The sequence below is a fragment of the Cyclopterus lumpus genome, chromosome 9, assembly GCF_009769545.1.
Source record: "Cyclopterus lumpus isolate fCycLum1 chromosome 9, fCycLum1.pri, whole genome shotgun sequence".
In the NCBI taxonomy this organism is placed as follows: domain Eukaryota; kingdom Metazoa; phylum Chordata; class Actinopteri; order Perciformes; family Cyclopteridae; genus Cyclopterus; species Cyclopterus lumpus.
Window position 1 is genome coordinate 27727346 of NC_046974.1, and position 26491 is coordinate 27753836.

Genomic DNA, 26491 nt, shown 5'->3' on the forward strand with positions numbered 1-26491 from the left:
CAGAGATGAGTCCTTTATCAGCACTAAGGTCTAACAAGACCAGTACAGAGATGAGTCCTTTATCAGCACTAAGGTCTAACAAGACCAGTACAGAGATGAGTCCTTTATCAGCACTAAGGTCTAACAAGACCAGTACAGAGATGAGTCCTTTATCAGCACTAAGGTCTAACAAGACCAGTACAGAGATGAGTCCTCTATCAGCACTAAGGTCTAACAAGACCAGTAAAGAGATGAGTCCTTTATCAGCACTGAGGTCTAACAAGACCAGTACAGAGATGAGTCCTACTTTCTCAAGGATCTTAGAGAGGAAGGGAAGGTTAGAGATCGGTCTGTAGTTAGCCAACACCTCTGGATTAAGAGTGGGCTTTTTCAGGAGAGGTTTAATTACAGCTACTTTGAAGGAATGTGGTACATGGCCTGTTAGCAAAGACACATTAACAATATCCAGCAGAGAGGTGCCAATTAAAGGGAACACGTCTTTAAGCAGCCTCGTTGGGATGGGGTCTAAGAGACAGGTAGACGGTTTAGAAGTAGAAACCGTTGAGGACAATTGGTCTAGGTTAATGGGAGAAAAGATATCCAAATATACACCAGGGCATACGGCCGTTTCCAAGGCCACTCCTCTTGATGACAGATCAGCAGTAGTTGAGGGCAAGAGATCATCAATCTTGCCTCTAATAGTTAAAATCTTTTCATTGAAGAAGTTCATGAAGTCATTACTACTGAGGTCTATAGGAATACACGGCTCCACAGAGCTGTGACTCTCTGTCAGCCTGGCTACAGTGCTAAAGAGGTTACCATTCCAGTAGAGAAAACGTGATGAAGTGCCCTATGGGTTACCATTCCAGTAGAGAAAACGTGATGAAGTGCCCTATGGGTTACCATTTCAGTAGAGAAAACGTGATGAAGTGCCCTATGGGTTACCATTTCAGTAGAGAAAACGTGATGAAGTGCCCTCTAGGTTACCATTCCAGTGGAGAAAACGTGATGAAGTGCCCTATGGGTTACCATTCCAGTAGAGAAAACGTGATGAAGTGCCCTCTAGGTTACCATTCCAGTGGAGAAAACGTGATGAAGTGCCCTATGGGTTACCATTCCAGTAGAGAAAACGTGATGAAGTGCCCTATGGGTTACCATTCCAGTAGAGAAAACGTGATGAAGTGCCCTCTAGGTTACCATTCCAGTGGAGAAAACGTGATGAAGTGCCCTCTAGGTTACCATTCCAGTAGAGAACACGTGATGAAGTGCCCTATGGGTTACCATTCCAGTGGAGAAAACGTGATGAAGTGCCCTCTAGGTTACCATTCCAGTGGAGAAAACGTGATGAAGTGCCCTGAGCCTGCATGGGGCCCTTCCAATGTTATACAAAATATTATACAGTGCCTTTTAAAGTGGCCTTAAAACTGTGAAAAGATGAACACGCTAGAACCTTTCAGTGTGCCGGTGCCCCACCTCATGCAGCCGGTGCCCCACCTCATGCAGCCGGTGCCCCACCTCATGCAGCCGGTGCCCCACCTCATGCAGCCGGTGCCCTTCAGGCTGCCACTGGTGAACACGATGTCTAGCTGTGTGCTGCCATTAGCTGGTTTATGCTGCCCTCTGTTGTCTAAACATCCCAGCACGATGATTATGGAAGAAAAAAAAATGATTGTAATCACAATTTAGTGCAGAGTACAGGCATCCTTGAACAAATAATAACCTAGATATTAACAACAAATAGTGAATATTTACAACACAAATTGGTCCAGCAGTAACACGACCACACTGCTTCCCGTTAGCTGGATAAACCTTGTGTTTCAGCAATAACCAACATGTTTGAGACACAACACTACCATTTTATCACATTAAAAAAGATTGATATGTGCCATTGCTAAGGCCAGCGCGGAATGGTCCATGTCGAGGAAACAGCTCTCTTTCAAACTCTTGACTAAAGATGCTCTCAAATTTAAGCAGTAAGAGAACAGTAAGGCCTCTGTGTTTTCACTTTGTCAGTCCCAAAGCACATGACTCATCTGTGCCAATCATAAAAACAAAAACATACACCCAAGCGACATGTATGAAGAATAAACATTCATCATTCCGGGACATTCCACAATCTCAGAAGTCGTCCGTAGAGCCGAAAGAGGTCAAAGAGTGAGACGTGCAGGCATGCAAGAGTCAACAAGGGGATGAAGTGTTTTCCGAGCACGGCCTTTGTTAGGTGTCCCTCCTTGTTCGAAGCACGACCACACAGTAGAAAGTGCCTGGGAAATGTCAACAAGTGGTCCACTCCCATCCTTACAGTGGACAGCATACCAGTAAACAGTCATTTCTGTTCAAACAGTGATGCTCACCCCTTTTTCTTCTCAGCAGGCCTCAAGATGATGTGAACTTTACCCAAAGAGGCTGGCTGGCAATCCCACAACGGTTTGGTCTGTGAGAAAAGGCCGATCTGGAGTCTAGCTCTCGAGCACCATGACCACAATGCAATGCTGCAACGTCCCTCTAGAGCCATAAGTGTCCGTCATAAGGTTATGATGACAGCGCTCGTTCTACCTCCCTTCATCTCATCAACATAGTAAAGTAAGTGAGTTACATTCAGTGTGGTCGTCCCTCAATAGCCCTGCATGATGGTGGTTATTTTAACTAAAATGTGTAGTTTACTTCCAAAGTCAGTTTAATTCATGTATACCAAGTCCCTAAATGTGCAACGATCCACTATGACAATAGTGAAAGTACCTTCAAAAATACAACTTGAACAACCGCGTAATAACTTTCCAGGAAAAAATGACCGTTTCATAACACACTAAAATGACATCCATCCATTATGTGCTTGATTGTAAACTCACCAATTAGGCATAAGCACTAAAAAAAAGGCAGCAGGTGCTTTTGAAGTGGAATGGAAAATTAAACATTAAAAAACACCCCCACAAAGACGTTTCTAGGAAATACACATCTTAAGAAAATAAATGCCCAGCTCCAACTGGAAGACATCTTCAGATCACTCTCTGTTGCCACCTGCTGGCGCTGCATCAAAGACGCCTCACACCTGACTGATGGAGCTGGTTCACAGGTCTTACACGTTCAATACAGCACTTGCAAAAATGACAATTGGCGAATTATTTAATAGTAATATTTATTTTCAAAACCTAATCCTGTGGTTCACCATGAATCTAATTGCTTGCAGCTACAACATGACAGAGCGGACTGGGCTTTCAGAAACGAAGAGCACTGGTGGTGCTACTCATGATAAAAGGTCAGATCAAACCAAAACGTTCACGATAGTCGTGAACAGATTTACACACATTGACAACATTATTAAGCTAGTGCCTCGTCAGGGTTTTATCGTTCAATACCAAAACACCACTGTATTCCACCCACACCTTTAATCAACCAGCTTCACACAGAACACCAGAGTATGCAGACAACACTAGATCTATACAACCACAAAACTAAACGAGTTCATAAGAAAACCATCAAGGTGTTTTACAAAACCGACAAGCTAATTTTACATAATTAGTTCAACAGGTACACTGAATAAAGGGAATGCTTATTATATTCTCTTCATGGCGTCATCAATGTCTGAGATCTGGTCCTTCAGTTGGTTCCATTGTTCAGGATTCAGGGAGATGCCTACAAAACAAGACAGACGGGTTCAAACTGTGTCCTACAACACAGCTGCAGATAGGGCTGACTTTAGGTCTCCGTCCGGCGACTAGCAGCTAGCCGTGCTAACAACGTTGCTGACAGAGCGTACGGTTTCAGCCTGGTTTGGGTAAGCGTAGGGCGGGGCGCCACTGTTCCGCGGCCACGCCACCGTGTGTCAGGAGACGGCGCGGTCAGAGGTAACCGCCGTATGAGCGCCGCGCGCTGTGGAGGCAATGAGCTAGCCAGTCCATTCACATGATGGGTATCGAATGAAGTACCCTTTTTGGTACTGGCATTGCACTTCTCTTCTCAATGACACCCACAAATAAAATCCTCAAACATCCATCTTTCCAGTTCCTGGCGTAGTTCTTCAGAGAAATATGTAGAATACTGAAAACATATTGATAGCAGAGGCAGGCTTTAGAGATGCATTTACCTTTTTTCCCCGGCTTCATCTCCCCATCTTGATTCATCCAGTACTCTCTGATGTCAATCAGGACTTTCCCTTTGAAGTCCCTCACGCTGACATACCTCATCTTTCCAATCTGGAAGAAGCAAAGCAGCGGTCAACTGGACTGGGAGAGACGTACGTGTTAATGCTTTTACAGCACCATTAAAAAAAAGTACACAATACCTTCGTCCACATGTAGGGTAGAATATTGAAGGAGTAATATTTGCAGCAGTAAAACACATCAATAAACATTGCGCTATTTTTTGTATATATATATATATAAGCTTGTGTAGTAGTAAATTACAACCGAATTAAAACATAATGTGATCTTTTTGTCTATTTCTACAATTAACCTGAATAAATATAATTTTGAAATACTTCACCTACATTTAAAGTGTGTCTGTTGAATTCAAAATAAAAGTACACGATGGATGCAATTTAACTTCCTGGAGTTTACAGTAATTCTCCATGTGAACAGCTTTAACGACAGTGTACCTGGAACATGTTGTCGTCTCCTTTGCTGTTGCCCTTGGATGAGCCACCGGGCTTGGAACTCTCTCCGCTCTTTGGTTTCTTGACTGGTTTCTCTGGTACACTTGACTTCTTTCGCTTTGCCTGAAAAAAAATGTAAAAGAAACTTGTGAAATTCTTGCCCCACGTTGTGTCCTTACAGCGTTGTAGGACTTGAAGGTCTCAGTATCGACCGCATCTTGTCGTCTAGATCTAGTCTCAGTCAGAGACCTTGACTAACCAAACCACCCAGGCACCGTCTGATTTCTTTGTTAATCGTTACTGTGATTGGATGTAGAACTTGTGACCAATAAAATGACTAATTTCTGAAATGTCTTTTACGGTTGACGACCGTCCACGCCTCCCTCCTTATTACTCTTCTAGAGCGGCGCTTGCACCAGACACCGCTCTAGAAGAGGCAACATGCTCTCCAGGAAAAACATCTGGAGGAGATGATGACAAACAAAACATTTCCTGACCTCAACTACAAAGAGTTCATCTGCAAAACAGCATGTACATTCTGCAACACTTGTGGATCATTTAATCAATACATTTATCACGGTACACTTATACATACACACATTTACCGTGTGCGTGGTATAAATGAGGCTAAGAAGAGGAATCTCCATGTGTTTCCTGTGGATCTTTCAGATCAATGGGAGGAGTGCCTATGCAGTGTGGGACTTTCACCCATCTGGTCTGGGTCCTGACTTCCTTGACTACAACTAGGCCATCTAGTCTTGAGGTGCACAAACTGTCAGTTGCCTCAGAGCTTCATTATTATTTTGTGCCACGTTCAAAGGAGAAAGTCGACAGATCAGAAGTTATGAAAGCACAAACCTTGGTCTCTACTTCACTGTCAGAGTCACTTCCAGATGTGGAAGACAGCACTTCCTTTGATTTTGGCATTCTGCTGGGACAGGGATCAGATATCAGATCAGTTACATGACATTTAAACAGATTATTGACATATGCATGATCCTTAATGATTTTCTTTAGTCTATGTAACTAGCCAGGTATTACAACATGTGTGTGTGTAATGTATCAATGTAATGTCAGAGGAGCTGGATCTGTCATAGACAAGGATATCACAGTCAACATCAACCGGTTTAACAAAACATTACTTAATTTAAATGTTGACTTATTTCAATAATAAATACATTATTTACTGATTCAAATCAGGCACAAAAATGCAACTGCAAAATGGCATTACGAAAAACTGAGCTCGCGACGTCCCGGCATTGTTATCGGAGCTGCGCGCGCATTCACCCCAGGCTGCGCAGGCTGCGCGTCGTGATGCGTTTTATCTTCGAGCTTCGCCCTCCAACACAAGCCCAGCGGCCCCAGCTCACGCTCGCTGCTCCCGACGACGCACGCTCGTGAAACGGCTGTAAAGAGACTGTGCGCGCGCTGGGCATCAGCTAGCCCAGCGCGATGCTATCCGGGTAGCTTAGCCATGGGAGCTAACACTAGCGGAGCCCCGTTGCCCGCATCCGCGCTCTCGTTGCGTCGCACGGTTGCGGGCTTTGGCCGGCGCCCGCGCGCATGCAGTGACACGCGCAGCTGCTTATTAACGCGAACATATCCGCAACGACACGTGTTAGCATGGTCTGTTTAAACGGCAAACGCTTACATGATGTGATGTAGCTGAGCGGACCTCTAGACAGGAAGCGGACCTCTAGACAGGAAACGGACCGCCGACTGACTTCCGGTCGCGAGCTCTGCGTGCATGCGTGAAATACCGCCGTCTCCTTCGCGAGCCGCTGCATGCCAAGGGCGTGTGTTTATGGGGGGCATTTCCTTTTTAGGCTTTCTGATGATTTTTTTATGCACCGATTTTGTTGTCAATTTCTTTCTTTATGCCATTGAGAACACCAAATGTATGCACCAGGTGACGATTCGTAATATGAACATGTGGAATAAAATCAGGAATTCCGTTTTGCTCTCAAATATGTGTGTGAGCCACAAACAAATACAAAATATAATTGTCCAAATAATATTAAATAATCAATTTATAAATTATACAAATTGTCAATATTTGTGTTTTGGAGATATGGAATATACCCAGTAATATTTGTAAAATAGGATATCTGTGCACAATATATGCTTTTCCTGCACGTCCTCTCCACCTGGCTCAGGTAGCGCCTTGGACCACTCGGCCATCCCGACTTAGAAAAGGCTGAACTCTGGAAATCATCGTAGATATTAAATCTCAGTGAAAGCTCCTTTTCATGGTTATTACAAGACATAATTTAAAGTGTGCATCCATCATTTAAACAAAAAGCATTTTACTCCCCGTCAATACTAATTCATTCTGGTCAAGAGTCTGGTTTCATTGTATCCGAAGCCAGAAGCATCCACCATGCACTGCTTTCAGTCCGAGGACTCTTCTCCCTGTAATCCTCCTTTTGGATGACAGAATTACCATTCATGCAAGTCCACATGGTAGATTACTTTGTAACATTAGGACTATATTTCTACTATTTGCCTTGTGACTGTAGTATTTGTATTTGCCAAAACTTAAAACATTTGCTGCATTAAAAGTTTCCAGAGTTGAACAATTCGATCTATAAGTACCCTGAAATGTGGCATCTGATAAGCCTTTAAATACAGTTTGTCAAATCATTGGTGACTTTGACCAATGACAAAGAAGCGATCTTGCTAACTTCAGAATGTTGTAAGCTCAGCAGAGGTTACAACCTCTTGAAATGTATCTTTTGCAAAGCTTTGCTTTGATATATTACCGTATTTGAGAGTAAACGCAGTAGCAAACAGACAGCTGTCAAGCCGCTTGGATCGGGGTGGTTCAGTACATGTAAACACATTATAAGCCAGCCCCAGGAGAGCCAGCCCCAGGAGAGCCAGACCCAGGAGAGCCAGCCCCAGGAGAGCCAGACCCAGGAGAGCCAGCCCCAGGAGAGCCAGACCCAGGAGAGCCAGACCCAGGAGAGCCAGACTCAGGAGAGCCAGCCCCAGGAGAGCCAGCCCCAGGAGAGCCAGACCCAGGAGAGCCAGCCCCAGGAGAGCCAGACCCAGGAGAGCCAGCCCCAGGAGAGCCAGACCCAGGAGAGCCAGACCCAGGAGAGCCAGACTCAGGAGAGCCAGCCCCAGGAGAGCCAGACCCAGGAGAGCCAGATCCAGGAGAGCCAGACCCAGGAGAGCCAGACCCAGGAGAGCCAGACCCAGGAGAGCCAGACCCAGGAGAGCCAGCCCCAGGAGAGCCAGACCCAGGAGAGCCAGCCCCAGGAGAGCGGGCAGACTGTGTGTTAAATGAGAGGTTTTCCAAAGGGAAAAACACTACTGCTTTCTCCCTCTGGGGGCCGCTAAAAGCTACAATAAAAAGAAAGTTCCTCTTAGAAAATAAAAAACACAAAGCTCACAGCTCCACAGGTGATGACAGATAAGGGTTCAGTTTATTATCAGTCATAAAAAAAATACTTTTTTATCAATATGTAAGCCAATGCAATCAGACCATTAAATAACACCATGAATCATGTTCAATAATTGTTGTCACGTATATCTGTATTGAGTTAACTGGAACAAATGCTAAATTATTACAATGATAGAATCTCATCGCTAACAACACAATGAAGGCTGGGTTTTATGTTTTAATACAAGGTATTGTTGCCCATATTGTTTGTACTTCACCAATGAATTGTCAAAAGACAACAGTATGAGCGAAGCAACAAAAGAAGAAAAAAAGTGCACTCATACAAAGATATCATACAAAGACATCATACACTCATACAAAGACATCATACAAAGACATCATACAAAGACATCATACAAAGACATCATACACTCACAGATCCTCTTCACACAGCTTTCTCTCAAAGTTTATCAACAGATAAGGCAGCATCATATGTATATGTATATATATATATATATATATATATATATATATATATATATATATATATATATATATATATATATATATATATATATATATAGGCACGTACATATATATATATATATATGTATATATGTGTGTGTGAGAGTTTTTTTACAATACGTGTCCCTCCCTGTTGTCCCTCAAAGCACTGTCTCTCTAAAGACTCCGATCAGACTGTGAGGGCGTTCAGGGTGAACCAGGCGGGACCCTGTCCTTGACCCCGCCCCTGAAGCCCCTCTCCAGCCCGCCCTCCAGCCTGCTCTACCCCGGTTTCCTCGTTGCTCCACAGACTCGCAGGTGAAGGAGCTGAGGTCCCCGCAGCTCTGCAGATGCAGCAGACCGGGCCTCCTCCTCCTCGTCCTCGGGGGGCGAGGGCAGGTCTGGGAGTTACTGGCTGCTGGCTGCTGGGGAGGTTTAGGTGGATTGGGACCCATCTGTGAATCAGTGAACACCTGAAAGCCAACAAGAATCTACTGTTCATGACGCCTCATAATACACATAGAAGAAAACATATCATTTGTGTTTGAGTAACATTTGATTAAAACTATAGTGACCAGATGTTTTTGGGAAATGAAGCTAAATATCGGGAGGCGTTTTTAAAGATTGACATCTTAACCAATGGAAACATGTTGTTTCATGAATGCCAACCTCATCCGTTTAGCTTACTATCATTTTGTCCTCCACCCATGAAATGGTTAAACTCCCCAACAGACGTTTGTATCTGTCGACTGACATGTTTGTGTATGAACTCCTACCTGTTCTATGTAGCTGGCACAGCGCACAGCCTCCTCCATGTGCTCCTGGTCCGACTGCAGGACGTTCCGTATGCTGTCCACCAGCTCCTGGACCTCGGGGGCCAGGCCCTGAGCGGCCGGTTGCTGCAGGATCCTTCTGACCAGCTGCTGCGTGTGCCGGTAGCTCTGATAGTCCACCATGGAGGAGGGCCGGGGTCTGCTGTTGCCCCGTCGCAGCGTGACCTGGCCCTGGGCGCAGGCGGCCAGCGTGGGCTGGGAGGTCTGGGTGGAGGAATCTGTGGTCTGAGGGGGCGGAGCGGGGGGGGCGTCGCTGCTGTTCAGCACTGCGGCGGACAGCAGAGGGGAAGAAGATGGTTCAGGTTCCCCAATAACACATGTTATCGGCACAGCCAACTCCATTCAGTGGTTCAGAGTATCTCTGTGTGTATTTCATAATGCATAGTTCATTACTTCACTGGTAACAGTGGGTAGATGAATCTGCAGTGCTATTACACACACTAGTCACTGTTGTATCAGTTCAATACAAGACGGATTTTGGAATGAAGTTCCAAGATAATTCAATATAAATTGCTAAATAAGTGGCAATTTTGTAATTGTGCAATTTCTAAACCTCAAAGGGTGACCATGGAGTGTTGATGGGTGACTAAGTCCTCCAATAGTAACACATCATCTCACAAAGTGAGTGTTCGGACTCCCAGAGAGGTCCACATGAGGGGGGACGCCAACCTTTAGTGGCGATGTCCATCAACACTGGGTCACTGTTGGAGCGCTGGATCCTCGCCCTTCTCCAGGGGGGCAGTGCTGGAGACGGCTGCTGAGGAGGAGGAGGAGGAGGAAGGATCCGAGGATTGCTGCCCGGTGATGCCGATACCATTTGCGGACTCCAGTCTAAGACCGAATACAGACAGGGGGCGCTATTAGAACAAAAGGCAGTGCCCGACATTCATTTGAAATCCGATGGGTTGATGCTCGGACGAAACAAACAGATCCATTGATCGGGGTTTCCAAACCCGTTTTCCCACGGTGGCCCTCAGAGGGCCGCTGGTACCTGTAACCTGCTCACATACCTGTATGTGGTCTGGGGCCCACCTGCTCACATACCTGTATGTGGTCTAGGACTCACCTGCTCACATACCTGTATGTGGTCTAGGACTCACCTGTTCACATACCTGTATGTGGTCTAGGACTCACCTGCTCACATACCTGTATGTGGTCTAGGACTCACCTGTTCACATACCTGTATGTGGTCTAGGACTCACCTGTTCACATACCTGTATGTGGTCTAGGACTCACCTGTTCACATACCTGTATGTGGTCTGGGACTCACCTGCTCACATACCTGTATGTGGTCTAGGACTCACCTGCTCACATACCTGTATGTGGTCTAGGACTCACCTGTTCACATACCTGTATGTGGTCTGGGACTCACCTGCTCACATACCTGTATGTGGTCTAGGACTCACCTGCTCACATACCTGTATGTGGTCTAGGACTCACCTGCTCACATACCTGTATGTGGTCTAGGACTCACCTGTTCACATACCTGTATGTGGTCTGGGACTCACCTGTTCACATACCTGTATGTGGTCTAGGACCCACCCTCTCTGCATCAATCTCTCTCTCCTTGGACATTTTGGAATATTTGTCCATTTTTTTCAACTTAATCACTTGGAAACACTGCTTTTCGCGGTAGGATTTCGTTGAGTCGCAGGTCACAAAATCAACATGCATTGTGGGAGATGTAGTCTATGGTCACTGTATACTGTAAAGCAGCATATGCTTTAATTTTAAGACGATCATATGCCTTTCCAGCTGTCGCGGGCCACATAAAATGGCGTGCCTTGAGTTTGACACCTATGCCCTAGATGCTTAAAGAGTAACTGCACCGTGATGAAACACACCTTAATGCTGGTGTTTAAGGTTGAAAATGGCTCAAAACCTTTAAAATCAGCCCTCATGCTTCAAGGTCAGTCCTCTAGCTTATTCTTAGTCTCATTTGTGTTCTGATGAACTGTAAATTCATCAAATCCAATGCTCCATATCACGGTTGTCATATTTCGACGCTGCGTCAAGGCTGTCGTCGTACGGAAGTGGGCGTGGTTTTAGTTCCCAGCCCGATGCCAACTTTAAAACCATGCAGAGGGGGAACTTGGGCTGAGACCTTTTATCCCCTTTTGAATTGTGCCAGGAATTACACATAAGATGTTTGTTGATTTAAAAGGTCATTTTTCTGGTAGTGTGAGATTGTGACTATACATAACTAGAGAGTTATTCTTCCTCCTTGTAAAAGAGTGCGTCTGATACACTGACATAAGGGAGACTGCTTTACATAGAGTGTGACAAACATGAGGGTATCACATGACCTCGACCAGCAGCTGAAGGTATCGGATGAGTAAAGGCCAACTGAGAACATGAACCAGGACCACCAGGGGAGCAGACACAATGTCCTGACATGTAAAATAAAGGCCCAAAAGAATATACAGCAAACAATCAAAACGGTCACTGACAGAATCTGGAAATGAACAGACAGTGAAGCGCCGCCACAGACAAACCTTCAGCCTGGTGGTTATTACAAACGGCACCGGGGCAGCACTGCTGTGTGGAGATGGTGTCCTACCTGGAACAGGTGCTCCTGGTGGTGGAGTCGGGTTCACAGTCAACTCCGTCAGAGCAATCTCTGTCTCCTGGAATGAACACAGTTGAGTTGGTAGTCATAGTTCTTTGACAAATTAAAATATCTCTCCACGCCGTTTCTTGCGTTAACGGTTGGATGCTGTAAAACCAGAGACATGGCCGTGGCTCAGTTGTGCACGTCGGAGCTGGAGAGTATTTCTTTATTGTAGAAGAGCAACGAACCACACTGGAAGCGATGCGTTAGCTGGAGGCTTAGAAGAGACGTGGAGAGGCAGAAAGAAGGGTAGCGTGGGCATGAAGAGGTCAGTTTCATGTGAGTAATAAACTACTTCTTACATGAAACTGATCACAAGGCCCATGGATCATCTCTTTGAGCACCACATGATCCCATTATATTCAAGCAAAGACAGACGATATCTCCCAAATGTATTCAAAATATGGATTTATTTATTTTGGAGTGAACTGACCCTTTGATGGTGAGCGTACCTGTGTGACTGCGTCGGCGGAGCCGCCAGCGATGACCTCGTATGGAGGCGGGGGGTCTAGTGGACAGAAGACCTCCACCCCTTTGATCCGAGCCCCGTAGATATGAGGGACAGGGATCACGCTGTCCCCGAGGATCCTGAACCACACAAACACAAGTCGGCAAAACTAGAGAGGAGTCGGCCTGTTTGTGACACATGGACACCAACAGCAGGACCAAAGTAAATATGAAAGTAGGTGTGTGTGTGTGTGTGTGTGTGTAGCGGGGTGGGGGTTACCGGCGAGCCAGGCGTGGCGTGTACGAGTAGAAAGTGGAGAAGTAGGACGGGGGAGGGGCTGGGGCCACAAACTCGTCCGGGTCTGGCACCTGGGCGGGGTCCTCCCGTTCCTCGACTCTGTGCTCGTCCTATCACAGAGCAGGGGACACGTGACATCACACGTCATGTTAAACGCTACTACAGTCAAACGTACATTAGCAGAAGTACGAAGGAAAATGTGTATGAATGCTTTTATTGACATGTTTAAATATTACAAATCACAAAAGCTTTTTTATAACAGTGAACCATGTAGAGCTTTATGTTGAGGCTTGGAGTCCCACTTTTTGCGCCCCGATGTCTTAAACACTTCAAGTGCGATCCGGAAGCTTTATTTCCTAACATCCCTAATTCTAACGTATTCTCCATCCCAGCTACGCGAGACTCGAGGTGGTTGAAGGCACAGATTCCTCTTCCAACACCGGTCGGAGAAGCCCTGATTATTTGTCATGGTGCTAAAGCCTGCCAGACCTTTCTGTGGTGCGAGTACCTCACAAGAGTTAGGAGTTTTTAAATCCCCCAATCTGTCACACCACAAACATCGTCCCGATCCCCTGTTGTGGGGGGGACCCCGGAGACAGCTGAAGCAGTGGGGGGTCTCTCATAGGACGGGCTGTTGAAGGAACAGCTCACCATTTTGAAAAAAGGAAACAAAACGTGCTCATTTGCTTTTCTTTAGAGACGAGAGGATCAATAACTCTAACGTGCACCAGCTGGTAACATGAAACCATTTCTGTTTGTGTGCAGACCAAACAAACGGGATGCTATGAATATATGAATATATATATAGCACGTAGAGCGTCTTCTCTTTTCAACATTGGTAACACTTGTGGACAAAATGTTGGCTATATAGATTCAAATGTTTGGCAATTTTTTTAAAGATATTCAACTCGTGTCGTTTTCTTTTTTTATGATTTACCGTGTTATACTGCACAAAACACGTTTCTGAGCCCTCTCTACTTGGATGTGGATGCTCCCGAGCAGGGACCCCGACAACCCGACCCACTGGGTGGGCTGTGATCGTACCAGGCACGGCGTTCTGGACGTGAAGATCTGCAGGTACCTCAGGGCCGCCGCCATGAGGCACACGGCGGTGGTCAGAGCGTTCAGAGCGCACAGCGCAAACAACACCTTCTGGAAGACAAAAGAGACACAAGTCAGGTCGGTGCGCCTCGAGCAGAGAGAACGACTTGAGGCCGAGGGCTCGCCGTGCACAAGGGTGCAGAGGGCGCGGTGACGGAGCCGGGGCAGGAATGGACCGGGATCCAACCAACGGGGTGTGGATGTTTATCATCCCCGGCCTGACATTAATTATGTTTGAACACATTATGTATTGTGTCTTCTGTGGACACTAGGCAAAACCCATTTCATTTCTAAAGCGTGTGCAATGCCATGTCAAACACATTAATCCATTAATAAATACGTCTATGAAATAATAAATAAATGTATGAGGCAATAAATATGTAGATATGTATACGAGTCAATATACTTTGATTAATACATTTAAAAAAAAGATATCTTCTTTTATTTAAAAACATTTTGCAAAAGACTGCTTTTACATATTTAAGTACTTAAACTTCATAACGCCAGATTTATTTATCAGCGCTTTTTTCCTCCATCCATTATATTCAAATGAATAGAGCGTGATTTATATATTTACAGTATATCTATATATGTATTGCTTTATTTCAGGATTTTGTTTATAGCTACATCTATGTATTTCATAGGTATTTATTCATGTGTTTAGTATCTATCGTAACCAGGGCCAGAGTGGGGACACTTTTCAGGCTCAAGACCAGCCCACTTGGATAAATGTTTTTTTTTTTTTTTTATTAATACCATGTACCAACAAATAATGTAACGGTTAAATACAACAATAATAATCCACTTAAGATGAGAAGTTAACACAAAATATTCCACTATTCAACCTACTATACTATAGGTTGATCAATTAACAAAAGCAGAAATAAATAAATGAAACATTTGAAACATCCCACTCTTCAACAAAGAGGCATATTGAACTAATGTTTACAGTTCAACTCACAGTACAGTATACTTCTTATAGTCTTATCTGCTGCTCCGAAGCTACAAAGAATATTACTGCATACTTCAATATTATATATCAATATTTGCAAAGTCTATGGATCGCCATATTTTGGGTGATATAAAAAGGCTAATATTTTAATTCAATTTAATATTTTGCTTGGGAATAGGTTGACAACGCTATTAATCAAGGCTACAACGTTAGCCGAATACGTTGCTAATCATTAGGCCTGTGTCTCTCTTGTGTTTGTCCTCTTGAACATGAATCAGTAAGCTTGGCACATTGGGCAGCATCCTCCTCCAACGCCTGTCTTTGTCAGCCCCTCCTGCCCTCTTCCTCCCGTCCATCCTCCTCCAACGCCTGTCTTTGTCAGCCCCTCCTGCCCTCTTCCTCCCGTCCATCCTCCTCCAACGCCTGTCTTTGTCAGCCCCTCCTGCCCTCTTCCTCCCGTCCATCCTCCTCCAACGCCTGTCTTTGTCAGCCCCTCCTGCCCTCTTCCTCCCGTCCATCCTCCTCCAACGCCTGTCTTTTTCAGCCCCTCCTGCCCTCTTCCTCCCGTCCATCCTCCTCCAACGCCTGTCTTTGTCAGCCCCTCCTGCCCTCTTCCTCCCGTCCATCCTCCTCCAACGCCTGTCTTTGTCAGCCCCTCCTGCCCTCTTCCTCCCGTCCATCCTCCTCCAACGCCTGTCTTTGTCAGCCCCTCCTGCCCTCTTCCTCCCGTCCATCCTCCTCCAACGCCTGTCTTTGTCAGCCCCTCCTGCCCTCTTCCTCCCGTCCATCCTCCTCCAACGCCTGTCTTTGTCAGCCCCTCCTGCCCTCTTCCTCCCGTCCATCCTCCTCCAACGCCTGTCTTTGTCAGCCCCTCCTGCCCTCTTCCTCCCGTCCATCCTCCTCCAACGCCTGTCTTTTTCAGCCCCTCCTGCCCTCTTCCTCCCGTCCATCCTCCTCCAACGCCTGTCTTTGTCAGCCCCTCCTGCCCTCTTCCTCCCGTCCATCCTCCTCCAACGCCTGTCTTTCTCAGCCCCTCCTGCCCTCTTCCTCCCGTCCGTCCTCCCTGATGCGTATGGCTGCGGTCGGGCCGGCCCACCTATCGGTAGCCTAGAGACAACTTTTTGGAAAAGACGGGCTACGGACCGAACCAACTGTATTTGGGAGGGGAGAACTTCCTCGCATGGTACAACCCATGCAGAGGCTGCGGTGTCACAATGCGGAACGTGTGTCGCCCACTTTAAGAGAAGATGAACTAACGTGACAAATGTCAACAAATACAATTCTCGACCGGCCCAGAAGTGAAGCGGCCCACCGGGACCTCTCCCGGTTACCCACCCCGGGCCTGGACGTAACCTAGGAACTCATTCTTGCATCAGAACTGTAAGAGAGGAAGAAACATGGGGGGTCCTCCAGAGGGACTTGGACTGCTATGACAATAGACCTCGATCTCCTGCACACACTTCATCAACAAGAGCAATTATGGAATAACGCTTGAAATGTGATGAACAATTTCAAACCAACGAGCAGGTTCAAATGGGAGAGTGTGCACCTTAAGCAGGACCCTCATGGTGCTGCAGGAGTGGGCCGGGTGGAGCTCCAGCAGCTTCTCTTCAGGACAGTTGGAGCTGGGGGAGAGGGAGCAGCAGTAACACACATCTCCAGCCTCACTCTGAAACCACACACACACACACACACACACACACACTTATTATTATTATTAGTATGTATGACACATACTAATAATCTAGGTAGTGGCGGTGACAAGAATACATCATGACTAGCTGTGGCTGTTCATGGTCCTGAGAGGCTGAATCCTAAATATTCTGGTGGGCCCCCTGACCTTTAAAATCCCCCCCCAAGCTAGGCTAATGTTCTGCTTAAATTATGAAGGTGTTATCAGGTGTGATAAGCAGATGTGATACAGAAAGAAAGAAAAATAAAAAAGTGAAAGAACTCAAGACACGTCGTCTAAAATATGGAAATATGTATTTGTTATAAGACATGTTAAGACGTGCTCACTCTGCAAGCCGGTAGACGTGGTAGGAACAGTGGGAGGATGGAAAACGCAGACGAAAGGGTGATATTAGTGTATTTAATTATGATGAACTATATAGTTCACTGGCACATCAATGGCAGGAGCTCCCCCCCCTTAATCCCATTTGATGGCCTAGTTGGCAGGAGTTAGATAAATTAATGTAGTGACATTTATTTTTAACAAGTTTACATCAACATTCAATTCAATTCAGTTTATTTTGTATAGCCCAAAATCACAAACTCTCCTCTGCTTTACAATCTGTACACATACAACATCCCTGACCTTTGACCTCACATCGGATCAGGAAAAAACAGAAAAAACCCTTTCAGGGTAAAAAGGTAAGAACCCTTCTGTAGAGCAACAGAGGAGGATCCCTCTCCCCGGATGGACAGAAGAATAGATGTCAAGTGACCAGATGAACAGAGTTACATAAACATTCAATGAATATTAGACACCTCCCCCAACACACACACACACACACACACACACAGGAGTAAGGAAGAGTCAAAAGGTCACACGGAGGAGCTCTGGCCTCATCACATTTCCTGCAGCCCGACCTGCAGAAGATCTCGTTTTACCGTCTGCTGCAGGCCACATGTGTTCGTCGTCGCTGTGGCGTGAAAAGCTGACGGCCATAGAAAGGTTTGGTCTCACCAGGCATCTGCAGATTTATTCCATACCACGCCTTATGATTAATAAATAAATACCCACCATCTTGACTGGGAGGTGGGAGGGACAGTCGAGTGAGATTCAACTCTTTCAAGGGAAGAGAGATCCTCTAATGAGTGCACTTTTTCGAGTTCTTTCTAAAATAATTTGTAATTTTGTAATAAAATATAAATTACCTACAATCCTTTTTCTGAGAAAAGAGGGGCAGAAAATAACGTTTCATAATTTTGTGGATATTTTATCATTTTATTTATTTAACACACAACCAATGCAAACGTGTCTCCTGACCACCAGGGGGCTACTCTGGTTGTATAGAAGTCTATGCTTCATGTGTTAAAGCTGCATTCTCTCTCTTGACCACCAGGGGGCGACTCCTCTGGTTGTATAGAAGTCTATGCTTCATGTGTTAAAGCTGCATTCTCTCTCCTGACCACCAGGGGGCGACTCCTCTGGTTGTATAGAAGTCTATGTTTCATGTGTTAAAGCTGCATTCTCTCTCCTGACCACCAGGGGGCGACTCCTCTGGTTGTATAGAAGTCTATGTTTCATGTGTTAAAGCTGCATTCTCTCTCCTGACCACCAGGGGGCGACTCCTCTGGTTGTATAGAAGTCTATGCTTCATGTGTTAAAGCTGCATTCTCTCTCCTGACCACCAGGGGGCGACTCCTCTGGTTGTATAGAAGTCTATGCTTCATGTGTTAAAGCTGCATTCTCTCTCCTGACCACCAGGGGGCGACTCCTCTGGTTGTATAGAAGTCTATGCTTCATGTGTTAAAGCTGCATTCTCTCTCCTGACCACCAGGGGGCGACTCCTCTGGTTGTATAGAAGTCTATGCTTCATGTGTTAAAGCTGCATTCTCTCTCCTGACCACCAGGGGGAGACTCCTCTGGTTGTATAGAAGTCTATGCTTCATGTGTTAAAGCTGCATTCTCTCTCCTGACCACCAGGGGGAGACTCCTCTGGTTGTATAGAAGTCTATATAAATGACTCTACTTCTCTTGATGTATTCCCTCAGTAAACATTGTAAACATTAGTTTATGGTCTCAATCTCTAGTTCCAATACAGCGTGATGTTCATTTAGTAAATGATGCTCAAACTCAAGGCTTCAAAACAGCAGTCCACAAACCAATGGGTGGCAATACAATCCAACCTGTTTTTGCACAAGTGGGAGTCGCCCCCTGCTGGTCAGTAGAGAGAATGCAGCTTTAACACATGAAGCATAGACTTCTATACAACCAGAGTAGCCCCCTGCTGTTCAGTAGAGAGAATGCAGCTTTAAGACTTCCGCCTCGGCTTCACGCGGCAGAACCGGGCATTGCCTCCTTATTCTTCCCCAGTAAACTGGTTCAACATGGAATACGTCGAACCAGTAAATACGATCCCACTGACTCCACTGGAGGAAAGGAGTGAAGCAGAGAGGATGCAGGAAAACTACAACACCAGACAAGACTCAAAACGGGTAACAGCCTCACCAGTTGGCAGCTGGTCATACTGGAAACCAGTTGGGCTCCCTGGCAGCACAGGATGAATCCAGCCAGGTTAAGGAGCACACACACCAAAGACAGCAGGACAAACACATTGACCTGGAGATGGAGAGGCAGGGAGAGGGGGATACAAAAGGAAGGGAAGATGGATTATTGTGGTTTGGACCCTGTGGACATATTCTGTAGAAATGGATTTAATAAACACGATGACGGTGACGCGCCAGTTACTGGACATCGCAAAGAGGTGAGATGACATTAGATTTAGACAGTCCAACTGAAATCAGCCATTACTTTGCTGTAGAAGGAATGGTCACATGTTTGTTTAACAGGGCTCATAAACATTTTTAACAAAACATTTCCAGGACTTTTCACGAGCATACATTCTCTCAAAAACATCTGAAAGAGACTCTACAGTACATCTGACCGACAGGACATATGACCTTGTGTCTTCACATGACTTGTAAGCAGGGCTTGAAATTCAGAGCATTTTCACAATTATATTTTATTGGATTTAAGTTGACTGGTGTGCTACAATTTACTTGGAGAACTAGACCTACAAGACCTTTCTAACCAAGCGATCTGGCCTCGCTTCTTCCCAAGCAAAAACAAGATGGAGACAAACTCAAGGCTTGAAAACAATGGTCCACAAACCAATGTGCAAGGTGACAGTGACTGGTTCACTTACAGGGAAGGACAGGAGCACACAGTGGAGCCACCGGCTTATAAAAAGCCGTCTCCACCAATGATGTCAAGTCAAAGGCACGCTTTCTCATTCCTTCTCATTCCAGCTTTGTCTACACGACTGTGGGCCATCACACATGTGTCGGTATCAATGAGTTCTCAGCACTGTTGATTAGTGGTGGGAGACAAATGTATTCAGGCAAGAAACAAGATTCTTATTTTCGAAGATTCAGAATCAATTCACAACTTCGATCTCAATTTCAAAAGAGCCCTGGATATTGCAATAATCCTCGATTTCCGGTTTTGCTCGTTCAGTCCGGTGTTTGACATTCGTCATTATAATACGTTTTGGCAAATCAGAAAGCAGCCGACATCAGAAACCTGTGCCGACGTGCTCCCGATTCACCGAATGCATTTTGGACGGTGACGATCTCTACCCGGCTTGGCTGAGACCGTCTGCGTTTCAGCAGACAGCAACACACACGTCCTCGACACACACCGAGTAGCGCTCTCCTTCTGAGAATAATTCACACTATGCAAAGGTTAATGCACAGTGGGCCAGCCATAATGCATGAATCAGGCTCATGTGTTTGCTCTGCTTCGTCCATATCAGACGGACTAAGTTGCTGCAAATGCAAACCTAACATGTCCTATTGCTGCTGCTTCAAACTGAAGGAACTGAGGAGAACCACGAGGTGGCTTTTATTGTGAAGCAGTCGCAGGAAACAGTTGTGGGCATCCAGTTTGCTGAGAAGATGCAGTTTTTCACTATAGGGATGACATCCCACATACAACGTCCATTGTGGGATGAGGCGGATGGACTTCTCCATATCTCTCCAATCTACATCTGATTTGCCCAATCATGTGCATCAGAGAGCCAACATTGTTCCCATTTCCCCCGATCAACTCAACAGGAAATTTCACTGGTTTCTTCTCCACCTCTCCCAGAAGGAGCGATATCAGTGGATGGAGCCCAGAAACCTCCAGACTGTTGTGCTCTCCATCGTGGTGATTTGATTCAAATTGAACAGAAACACAATATCATGCAATCACAGCTACAGAAGGAAACCGAGAGCTCACCAGTAACAGCATGGGCCTTCTCCATGTTGTGAGGCCTACGATGCCAGACAGTATTACCTGGAAACACACAGAGAACATGTATTTGTGTGGTGCAACACAGAACTATACACACCAATGCACATATCTAACAAACTGTGATACATCTCTGTGTAGAGATGAACCACGGTGGAGCCACTACAATGAGCCATTTGGTGGTTCACTGGTTCAAAGGCAGCAGACTCGCTTTTGGTACCAGGTCCAATTCTCTATGCCTTGTTTCCTGAAGATAATACCCCCTCAACGTGAAGGATTCTCAGCTCATCGCTAAAATGATATTGACTTCCTTTGTAGCACAGTTGTTCCTTTTGTCATTTTGAGTTCAAAGGGCCACTTCCTGGAATGTGGGATAGTGGCTGTAAATAGGGGTTGGTTCCATTTGGCCAGTTGTCGTTTAGTTTCCTCTTCGGGCCTGAATGAACACTCGTGTCTTCTGCACGAAATATATCTGACAACATCTGAACGTCTAAAACGGACAAGAAAAAAAATAGATCGGTTTTTTTTGCGTCATGATTCTAAAATAAAAGAGGAGCCGCTATTTTGATCAATTGAAACATTCCATACCATAATAATGACACAATAATAGACCCAGAAGGTCATTTTGTTATCATTAATGGACAAGTTATTAATTTAAAGTTACGTTTTGATATTTCTTTTGTCTAAGTAATCATATATAAATTAATAACCGTGAAATTTATACAATAATGATCTCCAACTTTAAACTAGTACACTAAACGGCCCCACGTAGGTGGCGGTGTAACACCCACTGACCCCATAGAAATACCAATTAAAAACAGCTAAAACAGTTCTTAAGGGACAAGCCATTTCATATTCCAAACATAAGTAGAAAACTGAAACATCGATACTCCCAACATCCCCACTCCCCTAATGAGAACATCTGAATTAAAATACAGGAAATAAAGACAGATAGAAGATACAGACCCAATTACCCTTGCTAAGACTAAGATTAAACTACTTCGAACACAATGAAAAAATTAGACACAAAGAAAAATCAACATTCGATCCATCCTTGATAGCATTCTACCAAAATTGTCCAAATATACACAGGTCAGACCAACCCATTACCTCAGGGAAGCCTTCTTCCCTAACAATGCATCACCTGTTACTGATGGTTTTCTATGCTTCTATCCTCCACGACTTGCCGAAGGTTGGTAGAATATATAGAGACGGTCGCTATGGCAACAGTGCACATAGAAATAGCCTCCGCTCTGACCATCCTGTCACGTTGATTTGAATGGGAATGTTTGTTCTACCACAACACACACAAACACAGCCAGACCTGACAAACCCAATCTTGGCCTCCAGCTATCCACCTATAAGTATGAGTAACTGTGACCTAAGAATCATTAGTGAAGGACTGATCTTTATCAACCAATCCAGACCAACCAGAGGGCTTAAAGGACGGACACTCATCCACCAACATGTGGCCTCTATTGAACCTCAGGGGTTCATCCCAGAGAAAACACTTGATACCATAGTTACGTCGCTGGATGCAGACATGGCCTTTGATAAAGGCAACGGGACGTTTATTTGTATAAACCCTCAAAAGATCTGTTCTTGTTCTTATTTAATGGATGAAAACTGCACAATGCCGGGATGTCCACTTTCTTCATTGCCAAACCACTTTTATCAAAATTCTTGAAGTTGAAAGAACACTCGTATCAGATGTATACAAGCAAGACATTTTTTACCACAAAATCAGTTTATATGCGGATGACATCCTGCTATACCTAACAAATCCCTCCACAGGCCTACCAGAAGTATTCAATCCCCTATCCATATTCTCAAACATTTCTTATCACTTAATGAACTGGTCTAAATCCAAAATTCCACCACTCTGCGAAAAAAATGCAATGCTGTGTGTTATAAAAAAGAAAATCAGGTACTATCAAAAACCTTGCTATCAATATTTCTACCAAGTTGTCCTTCGAAGTTCCGTTCCATTATTGAATCCATAATTAAAAAGAGAAGAGAAGGAACTAACCTGCTTGAACAACTTGTCAGCAATAAAAATGACCATATGACCTGCAACATGTCACTTTGTTTTCTTCTAAATCACTGCTGTGCTGTAACACAACACGCACGGTTAGTCGGTACGGAGGGACATGCGGAGTGACACGGGGAGGGACATGCGGAGTGACACGGGGAGTGACATGCGGAGTGACACGGGGAGTGACATGCGGAGTGACACGGGGAGTGACATGCGGAGTGACACGAGACACGCGGAGTGACACGGGGAGTGACATGCGGAGTGACACGAGGAGTGACATGCGGAGTGACACGAGACACGCGGAGTGACACGGGGAGTGACATGCGGAGTGACACGAGGAGTGACACGCGGAGTGACACGAGACACGCGGAGTGACACGGGGAGTGACATGCGGAGTGACACGAGGAGTGACATGCGGAGTGACATGAGACACGCGGAGTGACACGGGGAGTGACATGCGGAGTGACATGCGGAGTGACACGAGACACGCGGAGTGACACGGGGAGTGACATGCGGAGTGACACGAGACACGCGGAGTGACACGCGGAGTGACATGCGGAGTGACACGAGACACGCGGAGTGACACGCGGAGTGACATGCGGAGTGACACGAGACACGCGGAGTGACACTTAACACACTTAACCCTGCATTGTTCCCTGTAGCTGTTCTACAGTGGATGAATGTAACATGATTGTAAGTCGCTTTGGATAAAAGCGTCAGCTAAATGACAAATGACATGCGGAGTGACACAAGACACGCGGAGTGACGCGCGGAGTGTGCAGCAGAGGCTGGAGAGGAAGGGCTTTGTCCTCATTAGCTTTGAATTGATGGAGATGTAGAACACGAGCAAAGAGGAGATTCGCTGCAGGAGGCGAGGGGGGTTCATGGGCTCCACCGTGGAGGTAGAGAATGAAGTGTGAGTGGAAGACGAGCCGGCGTAACATGGGGGAGGGAATTGTATCAGCAACACTCGAGAATTCCTCATTCGCCATGCACACGTGACTCGTATATGCCATACTATCCAACTAGTGATCATAAAAGGATGACAGTTACGCCCAGCGTTTTGAGCAGAAATGAGCGTTGTTTGCCATTTCACCTCGGGGTGTACAGGATGTGTTCAGCGAGGTTTAGCTCCATCAAAAGTGAAACAATGCACTCCTGTCCTACATTCCCATCTGGCTTGAAGGCAAGATTGGTAATCTTGAAAAGATAGCAAGATTACATCCGATTAATTAAATGATCCAACCTAAAAACGCAGCCCAGTGTTGCCAACTCTTCCCCAACAAAAGTAGCTTGTAGCGCCATCTCCAAAAATGATGAATCTAGCAAGAAAGTCGCCAAGTCAGCAACACTGACCGCCCGTTTCCCTTCAGGCCTCCCTCCAAAGCCACACCCCCAGAATTATCATAACGAACGTAAACAACCAACATGGTTATTGTTTGCACTCAATCATTGTTTTTGGGCTGAATTTAATGTAATTGATTGATTGCTGTCAGGATGTAATGACACAAATATCAAAATGTTTTTGAGTAAGATTACCAACCCAGCCTTTAACGAGTAAAAATAGAAATGTAAAGACAGCAATAATGGTTTTATGAGGAGTTCGCAATGTCAAAAGGAAAAGCATCGTTCTAGCAATAGACGATTATTCCAGCCAGCACATTGTTGACCTCTGCGGTCTCTCGGGGTCAGTCAGCACATGGTGACGGGCGGTCTATCTCCAGCGTCTCAAGTCCAAGTTAGGCACCAAGTCTTTGTAAGAAAGTGGAGCTGCACAGTGTGTCAAAGCAGGCCTGAAGCCTGAAGTCGGCTCCTCCAGACTACCTGCGTGCTGCAGGTGGGAGGCTGTGTTTCTGTCTGTGATGAGTCATATGGAATGTCATGTGACCACAGATCCATGTCAACGCCAGACTGAGATGATGAAAATATGATGCTTTTGCGATTCACAGCATTTGTGTTTGTTTGTTTGTTTGTTTGAAATGGTAAACAGAGCCCCGTTGCCTCTGTTTGGGGTGGGTTCACGTGACTACCGTTATGTAACGCATACACAGCCTCCGTCACAGCAGCCTTGAACACCGACACCGGTACCCGCGGCTCACTCACCGAGGAGCCCGCCCAGAAGGGACAGGAGTTCCGGATGGGGGGCGAGCTGCTGAGGGCCAGCGCTCCGAAGCACAGCACCACCATGGAGCCGCCGAGCAGCAGCTGCAGCAAGCCCAGCGAGAGCAGCGGCCGCCCGGGCAGCAGCAGCTGAGAGCCGCCGGTGATCCGGGAAGAGGCAGACGAGCCACGCGGTCGGTTTCGGTGAGGCGGCTCGGCGAGCTGCGGAGCCCCGACGACCGGACAGCAAGACCCCGGCAGCACCACCGGGAGCGACATCGGTAACCGGCTCGACGGGGAGGGACGAAATCCCCTCGCGAGGTCCTCTCGTGCAGGTCGTTGCTCACGGGCTACCCGGCGGGCCGTCGCTGCTCCGTGGCCCCGCCATGGCGTCCGGTTTTAAAATAACGCCGAGCCGAGCCGAGCCGAGCCGAGCCGCTCGGGTCGGCTTCCACATACTCTGGCATCGGGTTGAGAAAAGTCAGGGGGGGGGGGGGGTTAACGGGAGATGGATGATGAGGTCTAATATAATAATAAATATATTTATATACACATGTAAATATATATATATTTCTATGTACATTTCTATGTATATATACTGTATGTGTATATATATATATATATATATATATATATATATATATATATATATATATATATATATATATATATGACATCAAGATAGGCCTTGGGACTATAATATATTTGGTGGAGGCTAATTGAAAACAACAATTAAGACATTGCTGTATTAAATTGACATTGAACACTTGCTAAACAGGTCTGATGGCAAGTATGTGACAAAGATAAATGAGACAGAGGAACCTGATTGTTTAACACTTTTATATGAATGACTTGATAACTTCAGCAGATTAAAAAACACTGATGAAGACTATTGTCTAAAAGAGTTTATCCTTGTACATTGCATGGTCAGTCAAATCTATAACCGTGCACATAGATTTAGATGTATTGTCCCAGAGGGCACACCAGTACAACAGGCACCTATAGGTGAGCGTGTCAGAATCGGTCACCTGTGTGGTTACGGTTTGCTTACATCGTTGAGCTGAATAAAAAGGTTGAAATAAACTGACTTCAATCCACCAGGTATGAATAATGTGTAACCTTCACCCGTCGTAGTTCCTGGTCCGTACCGTGGTGACTCTTCAAGAATGCGTGTGATTACCTGCTATCACTAAATCTCTGCTGACGGCATGCCTTTATTCAATTCAATTCAGTTTATTTTGTATAGCCCAATATCACAAATCACAAACTCCCCTCAGAGGGCTTTACAATCTGTACACATACGACATCCCTGACCTTTGACCTCACATCGGATCAGGAAAAACTCCCCAAAAATAACCTTTGACAGGGAAAAAAGGGAAGAAACCTTCAGGAGAGCAACAGAGGAGGATCCCTCTCCCCGGATGGACAGATGAATAGATGTCATGTGACCAGATGAACAGAGTTACAGAGTTACATAAACACATTACATGAATATGACAATGTATGAATGGAACTCCAATCCATGAAACAGAAGGAGGTTACATTACTTTATCTACATAAACGCCTTCAGTGTCATTTTTGGACAGAATTTTATGTTTACATACAAAGTAAAAATTATTGTGTGACATATGTTTTCAAACAGCTCCAAGCAGCACTGACCCAAGTGGAGTATGATTAAAACAAATTTGAA

General features: G+C 45.5%; 2 protein-coding genes across 2 annotated transcripts; both read right to left on the bottom strand.

Annotated features, from left to right (window-relative positions):
- Positions 1-3350: 3350 nt before the first annotated feature.
- Positions 3351-6350, bottom strand: sub1b (SUB1 regulator of transcription b). The gene is made up of 5 exons (XM_034541534.1): positions 6222-6350; positions 5429-5498; positions 4574-4693; positions 4064-4172; positions 3351-3612 (listed from the first exon to the last, which is right to left on the bottom strand). Exons 2-5 carry the CDS (start codon positions 5495-5497, stop codon positions 3533-3535), a joined length of 378 nt encoding a protein of 125 aa, XP_034397425.1. The 5' UTR covers position 5498; positions 6222-6350; the 3' UTR covers positions 3351-3532.
- Positions 6351-8623: 2273 nt separating this feature from the next.
- Positions 8624-25080, bottom strand: fam189a2 (family with sequence similarity 189 member A2). The gene is made up of 11 exons (XM_034542108.1): positions 24805-25080; positions 20655-20711; positions 18882-18992; positions 16254-16373; positions 13696-13803; positions 12634-12761; positions 12359-12494; positions 11856-11922; positions 9965-10126; positions 9239-9561; positions 8624-8935 (listed from the first exon to the last, which is right to left on the bottom strand). The coding sequence occupies exons 1-11, from the start codon at positions 25078-25080 to the stop codon at positions 8624-8626; spliced, it is 1800 nt and encodes a 599-aa protein (XP_034397999.1).
- Positions 25081-26491: the final 1411 nt, after the last annotated feature.